The sequence below is a fragment of the Salmo salar genome, chromosome ssa15, assembly GCF_905237065.1.
Source record: "Salmo salar chromosome ssa15, Ssal_v3.1, whole genome shotgun sequence".
Lineage (NCBI taxonomy): Eukaryota > Metazoa > Chordata > Actinopteri > Salmoniformes > Salmonidae > Salmo > Salmo salar.
Genome location: NC_059456.1, coordinates 65,016,825 through 65,035,068, shown reverse-complemented (window position 1 = coordinate 65,035,068; position 18,244 = coordinate 65,016,825). Strand labels below are relative to the sequence as shown.

General features: G+C 43.8%; 1 protein-coding gene across 1 annotated transcript in view; it reads left to right on the top strand.

Moving 5' to 3' along the window:
• The window catches only part of LOC106571924 (cadherin-4), a 397,705-nt gene extending 379,689 nt beyond the window's left edge, over positions 1–18,016 (top strand). The window contains exons 13-17 of the mRNA XM_014145495.2: positions 5,365–5,601; positions 9,108–9,341; positions 11,299–11,438; positions 11,720–11,884; positions 12,799–18,016. Of these exons, the coding sequence (XP_014000970.2) occupies positions 5,365–5,601; positions 9,108–9,341; positions 11,299–11,438; positions 11,720–11,884; positions 12,799–13,005 (983 nt within the window). The 3' untranslated portion in view covers positions 13,006–18,016. The remainder of the gene's footprint in view (positions 1–5,364; positions 5,602–9,107; positions 9,342–11,298; positions 11,439–11,719; positions 11,885–12,798) is intronic.
• Positions 18,017–18,244: the final 228 nt, after the last annotated feature.

The following is an 18,244-nucleotide window of genomic DNA, read 5'->3' as shown; positions in this document are numbered from 1 at the left end:
TTTAAAATAATGTTCTCTGGACATTAAGAAACTTTTCCATAACAAGCACAAGAAAACATCAGTAGCATTCAAAGAACGATTTAAGAATATTATTTCGGAACGTATATATTCCATTCTCAACGTTCACAAAACTGTGTTCAGGTGTGTTGGCCGCAGCAACTAATTGGCCACACCTGATCTTAATGAGTGCGTGTTTCCTTTGAAATTGGGTCTGTTTGAATAGACTAAAATGAAAAGCTTTGTATGAGTAAAAACAACATGTCATGCTAGCTCCTTCCTGGTGGCACAGTGGACTCATTCCATGTATAGAGAAGAGATCATAGGTTGCAATCTCACTGACACCATGCCACAAAAAAAAGACATGTGTTTGCATGATTAATGCCAAAGCAAATTAATGTCCATGTGTCCTATCTGTGCTTGTCGTTCAAAACAGTTAACTCAAACTAAGCTAGCAGTGTTATTAAAAATCTTATTGGAACATGTTCTCAGAACATTATTTAATTACCTTCAAATAACCTTTAATTTCCATTCTCAGAACTTTAATAAAACTTCCCAGGAAAACTTTCAGGGAACCGTAGTAAAATGTTCTCAGAACGTCCCCTGAAAATGTACATTCCAAGAACAGGCAAAATGTTCTCTTCCGTTCTCAGCACATTTAAAAAAAACTTTCAGTTTTACCGGTCAGAAAACTTACGGCTTCGTTCTCAGAACCTCCAAGGAACCAAATGTGCTAGCTGGGGTGGGATTAGACAGCAAACCCATTAGGGCTGACACGCTCCCGTCATTTCCATGCCTCTGTCTCTCTTTCTCTCCTTTCCCTTCTCCTTTTCCATTACTCATTCTCTGTCCCTGTCTCTCTCCTTACAAACTTTTTGAAAGCCCTCTGACCCTATGAGAGTTGCTTGTGACGTGTTTTCTCTGCACTCCGCTTCTGTCTCCACCTCTGTCGCTCCCCTCTCATCATGTAGAGGTAGCCCAGTTTTGAGGTAACCCTAATTGCTCCTGCAAGTCTCTCTGGATAAGAGCATCTACTAAATGACTACATTGTGTGTGTGTGTGTGTGTGTGTGTGTGTGTGTGTGTGTGTGTGTGTGTGTGTGTGTGTGTGTGTGTGTGTGTGTGTGTGTGTGTGTGTGTGTTCGTTGCAGACTGTGTGGGTGTAGGGGGAGTGTCTGTAGCAATAATGTGTGAGGGATTATGGTAAAAAGCACTGGGGGTTGTGGGAGGAAGGGAAGATGAGAGGAGTGGGCAGAAACAGAAAGAGGGGGAGGACAGTATTTGGGAGAGAAACACTGTCAGAGAGAGCTACCATATTATCATGGCTGTCACCACCAAATCACCTACACACGTCTGTTTTAACCCACCTATGTATTTGTTTATTTCCTTTTTTAAAGAACATAAGGGGCGCTTGCTAGAAGTCCTTTCTTCACGCCTGAAATCTTTCAGCTGACATCAAGAAAAAAAACTAATACAAATCCTTTTGAGGAATTTACACAAACATAATTATTTATTTAGCTGGTTAAAACCCCCATAATTCTCCTATCAGCCTCAGCAAGCTGCTTCCACATGTCCCCCATACATGACTGGGATTAACTCACTAAACCACCAGACAGGGGAAGCCTTCCAGTCTGTGTGTGTGTGTGTGTGTGTGTGTGTGTGTGTGTGTGTGTGTGTGTGTGTGTGTGTGTGTGTGTGTGTGTGTGTGTGTGTGTGTGTGTGTGTGTGTGTGTGTGTGCGTGTGCGCATGCGTGTGTGTGCGTGTGCGCATGCGTGTGTGTGCATGCGTGTGCTTAGGCTATGTGGTGTGTGTTTTACCACTCTTCACTCACAAGTAGCTTCTTTGTTCCAGTAGAAAAGGTAGGGAGTAGAGATTGAAACGGTAGGACTATGCAGTGGAGTGAAATTAGGGACACAGTATCCATAGTGCTGTGGGCAGCGCTGGAGGTTTAGCCATGTAGTCATCTGAGCAGTGAAGGTAGAGGGAGTCACACACAGACTAGTCTAGGAGGAACTCATCTCCCGGACTTCGATGGAATGAGAACATACAATATGGTCCGTCTGTCGCTAGGTAGACCACAGAGAACGGAGAACAGCGACCAGGTTTTATTTACACACCTCTGTTTATTGTGGATATGGTCATCATAGGAGTATTGGAGACTGGTACTGTACAACAGAAAACATTGAAATGATAGTCTCCCCGTGGTAAATGTAATTCCTCCTTTGACCACTTCGGCTGTCAGTTAGCCAGCTTCCCGCTGTTGCTGCTAAATGTCTAAAGGTTATGAATTCGTAAATGATGTATATGATCATGACTGCAGGAAACAAGGTATGCCAATATCCCAATCTGCAACCCACACTTTTATTTGACTGGGTTTCTCTGCTTCAGGGGTTTTCTGTGGCCTACTCTAAGTCAACCTTATTACTGTCCTGTTCAAGCTATCGTTCTCTGCTACCCCTCTCCCTCTCGCCATCTCTTTCCCGCTCCTATCTGGTTCTCTTTATTTCCCTCTCACTCTCCACCTCAATGTCAAATGTCTTGCACCGTTGCCGAGTTTAATCGCCAGATCTGTGAGCTTTGCATAAATCTTTTTTAAATCATCTCAATTGGGATTAGGTCTAGACCAGGCCTGGGCAACTCCAGTCCTCTGGGGCCTGATTGGTGTCACACTTTTCCCCTATCACTAGTCAGGCCCCCGAGGACTGGAGTTGCCCAGGCCTGGCCTAGACCTAATCCCAATTGAGATGTTTTGTCAGGACTTGAAACGAGCAGTTCATACTTGAAAACCCACAAATGTCGCTAACTTAAAGCAGTTCTGCATGCAAGAGTGGGAGAAAATTCCAACAACTACTAGAAGCATTTGGTTGAAGTCATTGCGGATAAAGCTGGCACAACCAGTTATTGAGTGTAAGGGGGCAATTACTTTTTCACACATGGGAATTGGGTGTTGCGTACATTGCCTTTGGAAAGTATTCAGACCCCTTGACTTTTTCCAGATTTTGTTAACTTACAGCCTTATTCTAAAATAGATCTACACACAATACCCAATAATGACAAAGCGAAAACACGTTGTTTGAAATGTTTAAAAATGTATTTGAAATCAAAAATGGAAATACCTTATTTACATAAGTATTCAGACCCTTTGCTATGAGACTCGAAGTTGAGCCCAGGTGGATCCTGTTTCCATTGATCATCCTTGATGTTTCTACAATTTGATTGGACTCCACTTGTGGTAAATTCAATTGATGGGACATGATTTGGAAAGGCACACACATGTCTACAGTCTACAGTCCCACAGTTGACAGTGCAGCTCAGAGCAAATACCAGGCCATGAGGTCGAAGAAATTGTCCGTAGAGCTACGAGACAGGATTGTGTCGAGGAACAGATCTGATACTGTCTCCAATACTCCTATGATGACCATATCCACAATAAACAGAGGTGTGTAAATAAAACCTGGTCGCTGTTCTCCGTTCTCTGTGGTCTACCTAGCGACAGATCTGGGTACGAAAAAGTTTCTGCAGCATTGAAGGTACCCAAGAACACAATGGACTCCATCATTCTTAAATGGAAGAAGTTTGGAACCACCAGGACTCTTCCTAGAGCTGGCTGCCCGGCCAAACTGAGCAATCGGGGGAGAAGGGCCTTGGTTAGGGAGGTGACCAAGAACCCGATGGTCACACTGACAGAGGTCTAGAGTTCCTCTGTGGAGATGGGAGAACCTTCCAGAAGGACAACCATCTCTCCAGCAATCAGGCCTTTATGGTAGAGTGGCCAGACTGAAGCCACTCTTTAGTAATGACAGCCCGCTTGGAGTTTGCAAAAAAAGGCACCTAAAGGACTATCAGACCATGAGAAACAAGATTCTCTGGTCTGATGAAACCAAGATTGAACACTTTGGCCTGAATGCCAAGTGTCACGTCCGGAGGAAACCTGGCACCATCCCTACGGTGAAGCATGGTGGTGGCAACATCATGCTGTGGAGATGTTTTTCAGTGGCAGGGACTGGGAGACTAGTCAGGATCGAGGGAAAGATGAATGGAGCAAAGTGCAGAGAAAACCTGCTCCAGAGCTCTCAGAACCTCAGACTGGGGCGAAGGTTTACCTTCCAACAGGACAACGACCCTAAGCACACAGCCAAGACAACACAGGAGTGGCTGCGGGACAAGTCTCTGAATGTCCTTGAGTGGCCCAGCTAGAGCCCGGACTTGAATCTGATCGAACATCTCTGGTGAGACCTGAAAATAGCTGTGCAGTGACGCTCCCCATCCAACCTGACAGAGCTTGAGAGGATCTGCAGAGAAGAATGGGAGACACTCCCCAAATACAGGTGTGCCAAGCTTGTAGCATCATACCCAAGAAGAATCAAGGCTGTAATCACTGCCAAAGGTGCTTCAACAAAGTACTGAGTAAATGGTCTGAATACTTATGTTAATGTGATGGGGAAGGTTATATTTTTTTATAAATTTGCAAAACTTTCTAAAAATCTGTTTTTGCTCTGTCATTATGCGGTATTTTGTGTAGATTGATGAGGGGGGAAAAAAACATGTAATCAATTTTAGAATAAGGCTGTTACATAACAAAATGTGGAAAAAGTCAAGGGGTCTGAATACTTTCCGAAGGCACTGTAAGTTTGTCAAATAAATAAATGAAATAAGTATCAATTTTTTTTTTACTTGTAAATTCAGGTTTCTTTTATTTAATATTAGTTTTTGGTTGAAGATCTGATAATATTCAGTATCAAAAATACGCAAAGATAGAGACGATCAGAAAGGGGGCAAATACTTTTTCACGGCACTGTGAGAGTCAGGGGGGGATAGGGGAGCAGCTGAAGGTATTATTCCAAGATAGGAGGGAGAAGAATAAGGATATCATCTCCACGATTTACCCAGAAATCTCTGTGGATATCTGCCTGGGTTCTCCTCTCTCTCTCTCTCTCTCTCTCTCTCTCTCTCTCTCTCTGTCTCTCTCTCTCTCTCTCTCTCTCTCCGTCTTTCTCGCCATCTCATCCATGCAGTCTCCCTTTATTTGCTTTCTCCCAATCGTCACTTCCTCTTTCTTTTTCTCTAGTTTTCTCAATTCATCTTCCTACCCCATCTTTCTCTCTCTCCCTCTGCTCCCTGCAAGTCATTGTTTTGTTGGGGTATTGTTTGAAAGGGCTGTGAGTGCTCTTATCAGTGTGCGTGTGTATGGCTTTGCGGTCATGTGTGGCCGTGAGTGTTTGCTTAACAATAATAATAACTCTTCCCTTACCTCATCTCCCCCTATCCTCTCCTTTCCTCCACTCCACCCCTCTCCTACCTCTTCTTCTTCGCCCTCTCTTCCCTCCCTCCCTCCTCTCCTCTCCACCTCTCCTGTCCCCCTCCCAGGCTCTCCCATGGCCAGTGGTACAGGGACCCTCCAGATCTATCTGATAGATGTGAATGACAACGCTCCGTCTCTGCTGCCCCGCGAGTCTCAGATCTGTGAGCGCATCAACCGTAACGCCGGCATCAACATCACGGCTGCAGACACAGACACGGACCCCAACGTAGGCCCTTTCGTCTTCGAGCTGCCCACGTTCCCTGCTAGCATACGACGCAACTGGACAGTGTCACGTCTCAACGGTGAGGGGACGGGACCGGCAGGGGTAGATGAGGGTTGGCCGATGATTGGCTGAATACCCTGGGCGCAAGGTGGTTGGAGTTGTTAACAAAGTTAATGACAGAAATATGATGCCAAGTTTCTTTGACAAGAAATATACACATATTTTACTTTTGCATGTCAAAAACCGAATGACCACTGCTGCACATGCTGCTGCTGTTTTCAACAGATTAATTTATACTATATACGAAGGAACGAGTGCACCAGGGAGAATGGTCGTCACTAGTTACCACACCTACAAAGTCATAAAGCCCACCTATTTCTACAGTTTATCTTCTTAAAATGGGATTTTAAATCTAATTTTAACATTAACCACACTGCTAACCTTATGCCTAACCCTAACCTTAAATTAAGACCAAAAAGCACATTTTGTATGGTCTATTTTGACTTTGTGGCTGTGGTTACTCGTGGAAACCAGGGAGACAAGCATTCAGATATAAGTGAAAACACATTATCTACACTAACTGGGGAAAGCTAGCTAACATAATGTCACAAAGCATGATCCTCTAGCCAGTTAACTTTCATTCTGAAATAACTTCATATTTCCAGGATGGAGACTAGAGCAGACCCAGAAGTTCTGACTGAACAGACACACATTTCAGCACCCCAGGACAGTCCATTTATTAGCTGGCAAAACAAGCCAAGCAATGTTCACAAGGCCTATGAGCCCACAGAGGCAGAGCTGCTAGTGCTGGCAGTCACTGAGGGGCAGTGTAGTAAGTAATTGAACAGCTTGTTTTGAACAATATATGTATTTTTGTACATCATTTGGGGTCTTTTTAAGCTACAATATGAGGTCCTAAACCTAACATGTAGCTGTGTGAGAAATAATCCAAATGATTGCTTTGGGGTAAATTCTTCCATCTGTCCAGGGGCAATCAATCATATATGTACCCATACAAATACTGATTACATTTTGTCAGTGTTATGCATAATATGCATAGTACATTCGTGTGATTAGCCAAGTTTAAATGATGAAAATTGCCTTCCTCAGTTAGATTTGCACCCAATTGAAGTGTTTTCTTCCTAGGCATTATGCAAGGCATTATCACTGGGATATGAGGTTACACCAGTGTTAAAAGTTTTAAAGGTGAACAGTCAAAATCATTTGATAATATTTGAAGGAAACCAGATCAAAGTAAACTCAGCAAAAAAAGAAACGTCCTCTCACTGTCAACTGCGTTTATTTTCAGCAAACTTAACATGTGTACATATTTGTATGAACATAACAAGATTCCACAACTGAGACATAAACTGAACAAGTTCCACAGACACGTGACTAACAGAAATGGAATAATGTGGCCCTGAACAAAGGGGGGGTCAAAATCAAAAGTGACAGTCAGTATCTGGTGTCGCTGTGAGATGTTACCCCACTCTTCCACCAAGGCAAGTTCCCGGACATTTATGGAGGGAATGGCCCTAGCCCTCACCCTCTGATCCAACATGTCCCAGATGTGCTCAATGGGATTGAGATCCGGGCTCTTTGCTGGCCATGGCAGAACACTGACATTCCTGTCTTGCAGGAAATCACACACAGAACAATCAGTATGGCTGGTGGCATTGTCATGCTGAAGGGTCATGTCAGGATGAGCCTGCAGGAAGGGTACAACATGAGGGAGGAGGATGTCTTCCCTGTAACGCACAGCGTTGACATTGCCTGCAATGATAACAAGCTCAGTCCGATGATGCTGTGACACACCGCCCCAGACCATGACGGACCCTCCACCTCCAAATCGATCCCGCTCCAGAGTACAGGCCTCGGTATAACGCTCATTCCTTCGATGATAAATGCGAATCCGACCATCACCCCTGGTGAGACAAAACCGCGACTCGTCAGTGAAGAGCACTTTTTGCCAGTCCTGTCTGGTCCAGCAACAGTGGGTTTGTGCCCATAGGCGATGTTGTTGCCGGTGATGTCTGGTGAGGACCTGCCTTACAACAGGCCTACAAGCCCTCAGTCCAGCCTCTCTCAGCCTATTGCGGACAGTCTGAGCATTGATTTGAGGGATTGTGCGTTCCTGGTGTAACTTGGGCAGTTGTTGTTGCCATCCTGTACCTGTTCCGGAGGTGTGATGTTTGGATGTACCGATCCTGTGCCGGTCTTGTTACACGTGGTCTGCCACTGCGAGGACGATCAGCTGTCCGTCCTGTCTCCCTGCAACGCTGTCTTAGGCGTCTCACAGTACGGACGTTGCAATTTATTGCCCTGGCCACATTTGCGGTCCTCATGCCTCCTTGCAGCATGCCTAAGGCACGTTCAAGCAGATGAGCAGGGACCCTGGGCATCTTTCTTTTGGTGTTTTTCAGAGTCAGTAGAAAGGCCTCTTTAGTGTCCTAAGTTTTCATAACTGTGACCTTAATTGCCTACCGTCTGTAAGCTGTTCCACAGGTGCATGTTCATTAATTGTTTATGGTTCATTGAACAGGCATGGGAAACAGTGTTTAAACCCTTTACAATGAAGATCTGTGAAGTTTTTTGGATTTTTACAAATGATCTTTGAAAGACAGGGTTCTGAAAAAGGGACGTTTCTTTTTTTGCTGAGTTTATGATGACCAACGTATTAAAAATGACTGTTGCTTCTACATTGATAAAGTTTGGTCAAAAAGTTACTTGTCCCCATGTCAAAAACGTGGATTCATTATTAAGGGGACATCACCTTAACTCTTAGTTTAATACGCCAATGATAACATTATATTCTCTTACCTCATTTAAATAAGTATCGCCTTGTAACCAACATTGGAGAAGACGTGTTTGCAGAGGGAAATTGTTTATATAGCTTGATTGCTACGGTACTGGAGCCAAAATTTGACTGTTGGGTGTCAGCAAATATAATTAAAAGTTTACCTTATTCATCTATGGCAAAGATAAGTACAGTATATGTTTCCCCTTTCATCTGTGTTCATCTGATGTTAGCTAGTTACTGGCTAGCTAGTTCTTCAGCCAGGATGGAACAATAGGGGGGAAGGGTCGTTCAAAACTCAGATATCATTGATGCAATTTCAATGTTGTTTGAGTTGCTTTGTGTATCACCAAATTAGCTTGAGATGATTTTACTACAATACTGCTCACTGCATCCATGTTGCTTGACATTGGCATTTCAAAGAGCTGTCAATCAAGGCGAGCTCATGAATATAAGCTCCTCGCCCACAGATCCTGTCTTTTCAAACTTCCTGGTAGTCAAAAGGGACAAAGTACTTTTTAGAGTGAAAAAGTAAGAAGTGTTGAAATGTGTCCCTGTGCTCAATTTACCCCATACCCGGACTAGCTATGTTTCCAAAACTCTTATGTTTACATGAATCCTTTTGGTTTATGTTGTGTATTTCCAGGGATTCACAACATCCTGAAATATATGTTGATATCTTTGTTAGAAAGAATACCATATTTCCCTGTAAGAAATACCTCTCCCCTATAGATGTCTCTATCAGTGGTAGTAACCTCTGTCTGTCTGTTCTCTCCCTCCCTCCCCAGGTGACTATGCCCGGTTAAGTTTACGGACCCAGTATCTGGAGCCGGGGGTGTATGAGGTGCCTGTGATTGTGACCGATTCGGGGAACCCTCCCCTCTCCAACAGGTCCATTATCAAGGTCAAGGTGTGTCCGTGTGATGAGAACGGAGACTGCACCCTTGTCGGGGCTGTGGCTGCCGCTGGACTTGGGACTGGAGCCATCATAGCCATTCTCGTCTGTATCATCATACTGCTCAGTGAGTATGGTGGATTGGACATCTTAGACACATATGTAGGAACTTAATTTCAGCTAGATTGCTACAGCAGGAAATCCTGCATCGACAGGAAAGGTGAATTATTATGTAGATTATAATTAATTGACATTTTGTAGTGGTTGATACATGTATCGTAAGGGAAAATCTAGTCTAAAATGTAAGTGGAGATTGCAAACTTCCGAAGGTTTTTTTTAACATCTGTGCACACAAATTATTTATCTTGTACATGTAGGAAATACACGTAGGAAATACACACACACACCTGCCATACCTCCAGACGCATCACTCTGATTCGCTCAGAGCCATCACTTTCTAATTAACAACCAATCGTGTTCACCCCTATCAGAGAGAATAGAAACAAACATATCTTCCTTCCCCCTCCCATTCCCCCTGTAGCTACGACTAACCTCCTCCATACATACTGTATATCAGATCCCTCTGATCAGATGTAATATTAAACCGCCTTTCTTACCAGATGCTGAAATGGGTTAGGATTTGTTGCTCTTTCACACACTGTGCCGTTTGGGCCTTACATTCATCAAACATTTATCATGCAGTTAACGCAATAACATAAAAGTGGTATTATAGATTAATTCTTAGCTGGCTATCAGAATGTGCCGTCTCTGAGTTGGTGACCCTATGGTTTCATTATTGTGTTCTGCCGGAGAGGGGTTTTAATGTGGACTTGTTTTGCTGAGGTGCTGCTGCTGCTTTGTTTTGTGATGGTGTGGTCAGTGCTTATACCGTATTTAAATGGCTTACATTTCAGGGGTTGGAACCAAAATATTTTCTAATCGTTTCGTTCTGAACATAACCATTATTTTTTTAACTTCTGAACCGGTTCAAACCCCCAAAAAGGTTACGGTTTATGTCGTTCCTTTCTGTTCCTTTTTAAACCTCTGAAATCATTTTTTTTGTTGCATTTATCTCGACATTATATTACTTCACCAATGGATAGAGTAGCTTGCTATGGAGCGGGCAAGCAATGGACATGCATTGGACAGACAAGTGTAGTGTAGGGTATGATATGCGACTGAAATTTTGCGGGTGAGGAGAGGGCTGGGCATGAAGCGCTGGGCGTCTTGTTGTTATGACATGCATTATCTGAATTAGACCCACAGAATTATACATACAGAGGAGCGGCATTTATGAAGGAACTTTGAATGTCTTTGGACTTCAGAGAGTTGGCTTAACTAATGTTGGACCGGTGCTAGCCCGTGATCAGGCCTCTCAGTTCCATTACATTACGCATAATACCGCCTAGAGTTTTCGAGACCTAGACCAGAGCTAGCTAACAAGCTAGCTAGCTAATAAGCTTGTATGTGCAGAGCGACACCAGAATTAAAGTAAAAAACGCATCTTACCTTTTTTAGTTAGTAAATTCAATGTGAAACATGATAACTATAGTATCCTTAACTAGCATTGAAAAAGTCAATCCGTTGTTCTGTAATTAAAAATCTTTCTCCCTAATTTCTGAATCACGTCTGTAACATCAGAAGCTACACTAGACTATGCATGCTACGGAGGGAGGGGCAGGTAGCCTACACACATATACACTGGTAAAGATTTTCAGCTGGCAGACAGGCAGACACTGGAATACATTTCTTTGTTACATTTTTTGTGGAACTGGAAAAAAAATCCCTGGAAATTAAAATAACGTTATTAACCGGTTCCCATGCAATTAAAATAACGGTTCTGCTCCTGAACAGTATAGATCACTTTCGTTCTCAGTTCTGGTTCTATTCCTCTAAAAATGTCATTATTTTCCGGTTTTTGGTCTTTTGTATGGAGGTATAGTCCTATCCTCCACAAATATGTAGAGCTTTTTCTGTGGTATTGTATTTTGCAGTAAGCCAATAATGTATGTTGTTTAAGGTGTGTTGGTTGTGTGTTTTTGCAGTATTATTGTGTTATTTAAGGTGTGTTGTGTGTGTTGCAGGTATGGTGCTAGTGTTTGTACTGTGGATGAAGCGCAGAGAGAAGGAGAGACAGACCAAACAGCTGCTGATCGACCCAGAGGACGATGTCAGAGATAACATCCTGAAATACGATGAGGAGGGAGGGGGAGAGGAGGACCAGGTCACACACACACACACACACACACACACACACACACACACACACACACACACACACACACACACACACACACAGAGAGAGACAAACACTCAGATAGACAGACACACCCATACACACACAGAGAGAGACGCACACACTAACAGAGATACAGACCTATAAACAACTACACATATACGTGTATGTGTATATATACAGCATATATCACATACGCCCACAAACACTGACAGCCAGTCAGGTCTATCTTGAGGTTGACTGTCTTATCTGTGTGTGTCTTTGGGCAGGACTATGACCTGAGCCAGCTGCAGCAGCCTGACTCCTTGGAGCACATCATCAGTAAGCCCCCAGGAGTACGGAGGGTGGACGAGCGCCCCATCATCCCTGAGTCCCAGTACCCCATTCGACCGGTGGTCCCCCACCCTGGGGACATCGGGGACTTCATCAATGAGGTGAGGGGGGCAACCAGGGGTCATAGTTATGTTTATTCCTTCATTTCTACTTGAGATCTGACACAAACACACACACACAATCCCACCCACAAGGTACTCCAAACACAACTCAAGGTAGAATGACAAACTTACAATACAAGACTACGCAAACACAGAACATAAGACATTCAGATCTGTAAATAAGATGGAGGTGTATGTACGTACTGTGGACTGTTATTTCTAAGTATTTTGATGTACCTTGTGTTCTAGGTACATGTGAGACGTGAGGGTACTATTGCATAAATGTAGGCATTTTCTGGATGCTGTTTATTTACAGGTTTCAATGCTCTTAACTTTGGCAACAGTAGAGATGGAGATTACCTGACAGCTGTTATCACACACACACACACACACACACACACACACACACACACACACACACACACACACACACACACACACACACACACACTGTACTCGCACACACACATGCACACGCTCACTTGCACGTACGTAACCCCAATCTCAACACACTCATGCAAGAAGGCTTTGATTGACAGGCGCCGTGACAACACGTTCACACTTGAGAAGTGTTGGCAGCTGTTCAGCTTTGATCCATCCTGACTACACACACACACACACACACACACACACACTGATCTCGCTCCAGCAGTCTGGCAAAACACAAACACGTTGTGGCTCGGCTGCCCACTGTATCCTCCATGGGGATTCTACATCCCTGCCAATGACATCACTCTGTCACTCACAATATATTGCCTGAATGCCAATACTTACAATTTTCTCTATGGTGCTTTCTTAGCTGTTATCTTACAAAAAGCCTACCCTACTCTGTCTCCAAATGGTATACTATACACTAACCTTTCTAATCATGTTGGCCTGTATGCCAATACTTACTCTCTTCTTCCTCCCTCCAGGGTCTGCGGGCGGCAGACAATGACCCCACGGCCCCTCCCTATGACTCCCTCCTGGTGTTTGACTACGAGGGCAGCGGCTCTACGGTCGGCTCCGTCAGCTCCCTCAACTCCTCCAGCACAGGGGACCAGGACTACGACTACCTCAACGACTGGGGCCCCCGCTTCAAGAAGCTAGCCGACATGTACGGGGGAGGGGACGATGAATAGGGCCACGGGGGCCTCATTAAAGATCCACTCCCCCAGCTGAACCCCCTCAGCTGGTCTGCCATGCTCTCTCTGTCTCTCCAACCGTGGAGAGACAGATAACACAGACACACACACACACACACACACACACACACACACACCAATATACACCACAAACACCAATACACACACTAATACACACCACACACAACAATATACACCACACACGGCAATACACATTACACACGACAATACACACCACGCACGACAATACACACCACACACACGAACCAACTGAACTGACCTAGCAACTGACCAATCAATCAAGCAACCGCCATAGTGAACTGTGCAGTGAGGCAGCTTTGTCCTTCTGTACTGTATTGTACTGTACTGAGCCCTCTCCTACTCCGAGGTGTGTGGGGGGAGGGAGGTAGATTTTGGGGTTGGCTACTTTTGTTTTATGTTATTTAAAAAATGTTTGATTATCTCATGGTGTCCTCACTGTCCTTAAATGCAAGCTATTTCCTGGTTTTTGGAGGCCATTGGCTTTCTATTTCCCCATCAGCCCCCAGCCTGTCCCTTTGCAGATAGATTGAGGTGCATATTGCGTGACGGGGAAGAAAAGAACAAAGAAACACAGAAAGTAAACTCCTTCCTCTGCGTGGAAGGCCCTGGTTTAATCTCTCTGAACTTGAATTCCATAGAACAGAAGCACTGTTGTTTAAGAAGTGCCTTCAGTGGTGCGTATTTTTTGCTGACTCCCGCTAACTCAGGATTGGTGGCCATTTTCTGGGCTAACGTGCACCCCGTCCTCCCCCGTCCCCTAATTACCCCTCACCTTTCAATTGTGACCTTCCTGTCCCTTTTCCTGTGTGTCATATCCATCACCCTGCAATGTAACACGGGCAGATGCAGTATAAGTTGCAGAGGGGATTTGCCTTTGGAGGTGAGGGGGTATCATTGGTGTGAATTTCGGAGAGGGAGTGCTCTGTACAAAGACAGACAGTATATCTCCTTAGGTGAAGGACAAATCTTTTCTTTCCAATCTGGCACATCTGAGCTTCTTATGCACAGCCATCACCTGTGTGACAATAGGAATCATCACACTGACACAGAATGGGACTGTGTCGTTAGACAACATGTATTTACTGTATTCGAACAGTGTGTACCCTCTGAGAGCAGTTGAGTTTGGATGGTTTTGTGACTTTGTGGTTTTGAGTTCGCATTACTTTGCACTTTTAACTTAGTGAGGCTGTGTGAGCTAGGGATAGAGGGATGACGAGTCATTTTTAATGTGAAAGAAATTAATCCATAGGAGGATTTTCTTTCTTTACCTAGTCTCTATTCTTAGATGAAGGATATGGGTGGGTTGCATGGTTCTGTCCCCCGTTTCCAAATGTTGTCAACTTGGCACTAGTTGTCTTGTGGTCTTATTGGTCAATGTGTTGAGGAAAACTATATAAACTGTAAAAAGATGAGAAAAAGGGTGTAAAAGTAGATCTTTTTTAAGTATTAGAACAAACCGTTTGTGCTCCATTTCTGTTAGCATTGCTGGCAGAGAAGACAAATTGTGAGACCCAAAGTTTCAAGCTTCGACTTAACTTTTTTTTGTGCTGATTCACTGTTGTGTCTTGACACACTTTTGATATACCATCTCTGATGCTGGTCCCCGTCGCAGCAACAGAGAGAGCGAGAAAGCGAGCTGAGATTCTGTCAGGGACTTAGCAAGCGCCACAATCTGTCTCTCCTCAGACACTTTCATTCATTTGAAATGCAAGAGGTTTTGAAAACATGTAGGAGAAAATATGTCTCTTACAAACTTTTTGGCAAAGAGTGATGGAGAAGAACTGCACTTTACCAAAGCAGGGTTTAATAGTGCTAAACATTTCACTCTTTAGAGAAGAAGGTGCCTATGAGGAACAGATATTTTATTGTCTTTTGTGAAAATACCACTACCCAACATTCCTATGATATACAGTACATTTCCCCCGGTTATACAAGTTATACACTTGTTTCTCACTCACACACCGGCAGAAGTCCTTTTGTAAATGACCTTTCACATAGTGTTCCCATGTTCCCAGTTGAGGAGATGCTGAAGAAATCAACACGGCTTCTCTCACACTGCCCATTCACACAGTCCGCTCATTCTCTCAGCAGTTAACTGAGTCCATCGGAATGTTTTGCTCTTTCAAAAATGTCAGCTGAGTTCAATGTAATTTCAGTTGAGATTTACACTTGAGAGAAATGTGGTTTCTATACGTAGAGATACTTCTCTCTCCCTAAGCTCTTTCTCTCTTATGGTGGATTTGATAGAGATTGGGCAGGGTTATATATTTAATTCATACTCCAGTTACCCTTCGTAATAAAGAGGATGATGGATCCTTCCAGGTAGTCTCCTTGACAGAGAGAGAGAGAGAGAGAGCCTTTAAACTCCTAGATAAGATATGAGGAGAGGAGGACTCTCAGCGTCCCATGCTCTTCCTCCCAGCTTCCCCTTCTCTATCAGGTCTTTACACACTACATCCAGCATCTCTTCGTCACATCTTCCTCTGGAGAAAAAAGATATGTACAGTATGCCTTACAGAGAGGGGAGGGGAATGGAGGGAGGGGGGGATAGGGGCAGAGAGGTGGGAGGAAGCAAGATGATAGGAAGGGCACTGAAAGGGGGAGTAGGTCATTTATGGGCTGTTGAATAACAGTGAGTTGGACCCCAAACCTACCTGATGTAGAGTGACAGGGCATCAGTGGGTATGAACTTTGACCCTCTGGTCCTGCTGTGTACCGACAATGCCTTTGGATGGTGACATACACAGAAGCAGGAAGCGGTATTTAGGGTTTCCACCTTACCTCTCGCTATCGCAAAGTAGGATTAGTGCTCCTCTCTTCACTAAAGCTTAGCTCAATGCACTCACTCACTCACTCACTCACTCACTCACTCACTCACTCACTCACTCACTCACTCACTCACTCACTCACTCACTCACTCACTCACTCACTCACTCACACACACACACACACACACACACACACACATACACACACACACACACACACACACACACACACATTACACAGCTGCTGCTGTTCATGATTCATGATTATCTCCGACATATAAATGTTGTACATCAACTTTTATTTTTTACACATTTTGTTGTTTTGTACATTTGTTCTCTTTATATTCTCCACCCTGTGTTTTGTTTTCTCTGTTGTTCGACGAGTAGCCTAGCCAGCCTGCTCGCAAGCTTCAAATCACCATAAAAGCCATTTGCGTTCACTGAAGATTCAAAGAGACTCATACGCTCACAGCCATACTTGTTTATGTGGGTGTTCTGTTCAAGGTTGGCGTCAATATTACATTACACGACGTCCTCCTATACATATTTGCACTCAACCTTTCTGGGCATCACCCTGCATGTCAACCCATATCGATAAGGCCTCCTTGCTATGCCCCACCCGAGAGAGTCCAGCCTGGCTGAATGCCAGACAGCCTGATGGTCCCTCAAGACTGTCAAATATTCACCTGCATGGGTGGCAGCGAACAGAGACGAGATAGACCCAGGCACTTCATGTTCCCACTTTACATAAGGCTGCTGTCATAAGTGCTACATAGCATCATCACGTGAATAGGCTGCTGCCTGTCATAGTGAATGTGTCATGATCTAGGAGTTATTAGTGAGACAAATGAAGCTGTGCCATTCAAATGCTATGAGGGGATGAGAGGGAAGCCATGGAGGGGTGAAATGAAGGTGTTGGATAAATGAAGGCTTGAATTGGAGGTTTGAAGGATTGGATTATGCAAAGGTGGTTGTGGTTAGGTGGTTGGGGTGAATGGATGCTATTGGTGTGACAATGACACTCACAGGGGAACTGGGATCAGGATGTGTGGATTTGTGCATCCACGTCTTAATTTGGCATATTGAAGCAGGAGCTCGCGGGAGGCTAAAGTATACAAATAAATTCCTTGAGCAAAAGCTTGGCATGAATGATATAGTGGGAGGAATGCAGTATGTTTAGCTTCTGCAGATGTATTTCAGATTTAGTATCTGTGTGTACGGCTTGGCCCTACTCTACAGTGTACACTCCCTTTTACCATAAGGCCTGCACACAAGCAATCAAGTCTGTCTGTCCATGTCTGTCTGTCCCTAGACAGAAGTGGTCATCTTCTGTTAGCCTTTGAACGGTTACCCTCACTGGAGGACCACAGATCCTGAAAGCTCTCCCCAATCCATGGGGTGTTCTGCGCTCTATCCAACTGCAGGAGACTCCCAACAAGTTAGTTACAGTGTTAGACATAGCCTACACTTTCACCAGGAACGCACAGAAACATGACAGTGTCTGAGTCTCAAATGGCCCCTTGTTCTCCATATAGTACACTACCGTGGTTGAAAGTAATGCACTATAAGGGATAGGATATGATTTGAGACACAACCAATGTCGTATTGGAGTCGCCCCGATGTTGCTCACGTCTGAGTGTACATAATGTAGTAATTGCTTGAAGCTAAACAGATCAAGTTAGGCAACATATAACTGTACAATTTGAGCTTTTTTGCATGTGTCTTTTTATAATGGGCAGAAGAAGAATTCTATAACAGTTATCATAAAGATAATTTTAAAGCGTGTAGCAGCCCGCATGACCGAGGTTGCGGTCCAGAAGGACTTCTGGTATGTACCATACTCACATAAACTCAAATGGAGAAAAAAATGAAATGGAAAACAATCTAAAACGCTTAAAAAAAAAGAATAATTGCACAGTTATCAAGGTAAGATACTTTTTTTGTAAACTGTCAACAGCACAACTATTTTGTATTGTTGTTTGTACCATTTTGTATGAAAAAAGAAAAAAACTTGAACAAAAAGGGAAAGAGTGTGTTGTTTTAAGCGTGTGTTTCTAGTGCCACTGCGACCTTGGTTTCCAAATACAGTACAGTACATACGCAGCCTTGCAGATAAACCTTGTAATATAGATGCTGAGTTGGCGACTCCACGTCAGCGCCCCCTGTGTTATAAATAAAGTTTCCCCTCCTTATGCAAACACTGCTTCCTGTCTCCTAATTTTCTTCTTGTTTCAAATGTGATGATGATGATGATGATGATGATGATGATGGATTATTCCATGAACAAAGACAGAGGCTCTGACACTATTTTCTAATTCTTTCAACCTGTATTTGACACAAGTGTAGTTGCAGATGATGCTTGTGTACCTTCTTATTCACTGTGTTGCTGAATTGCTTTTAACCAAAACAATATGTTTCCGAAAAGT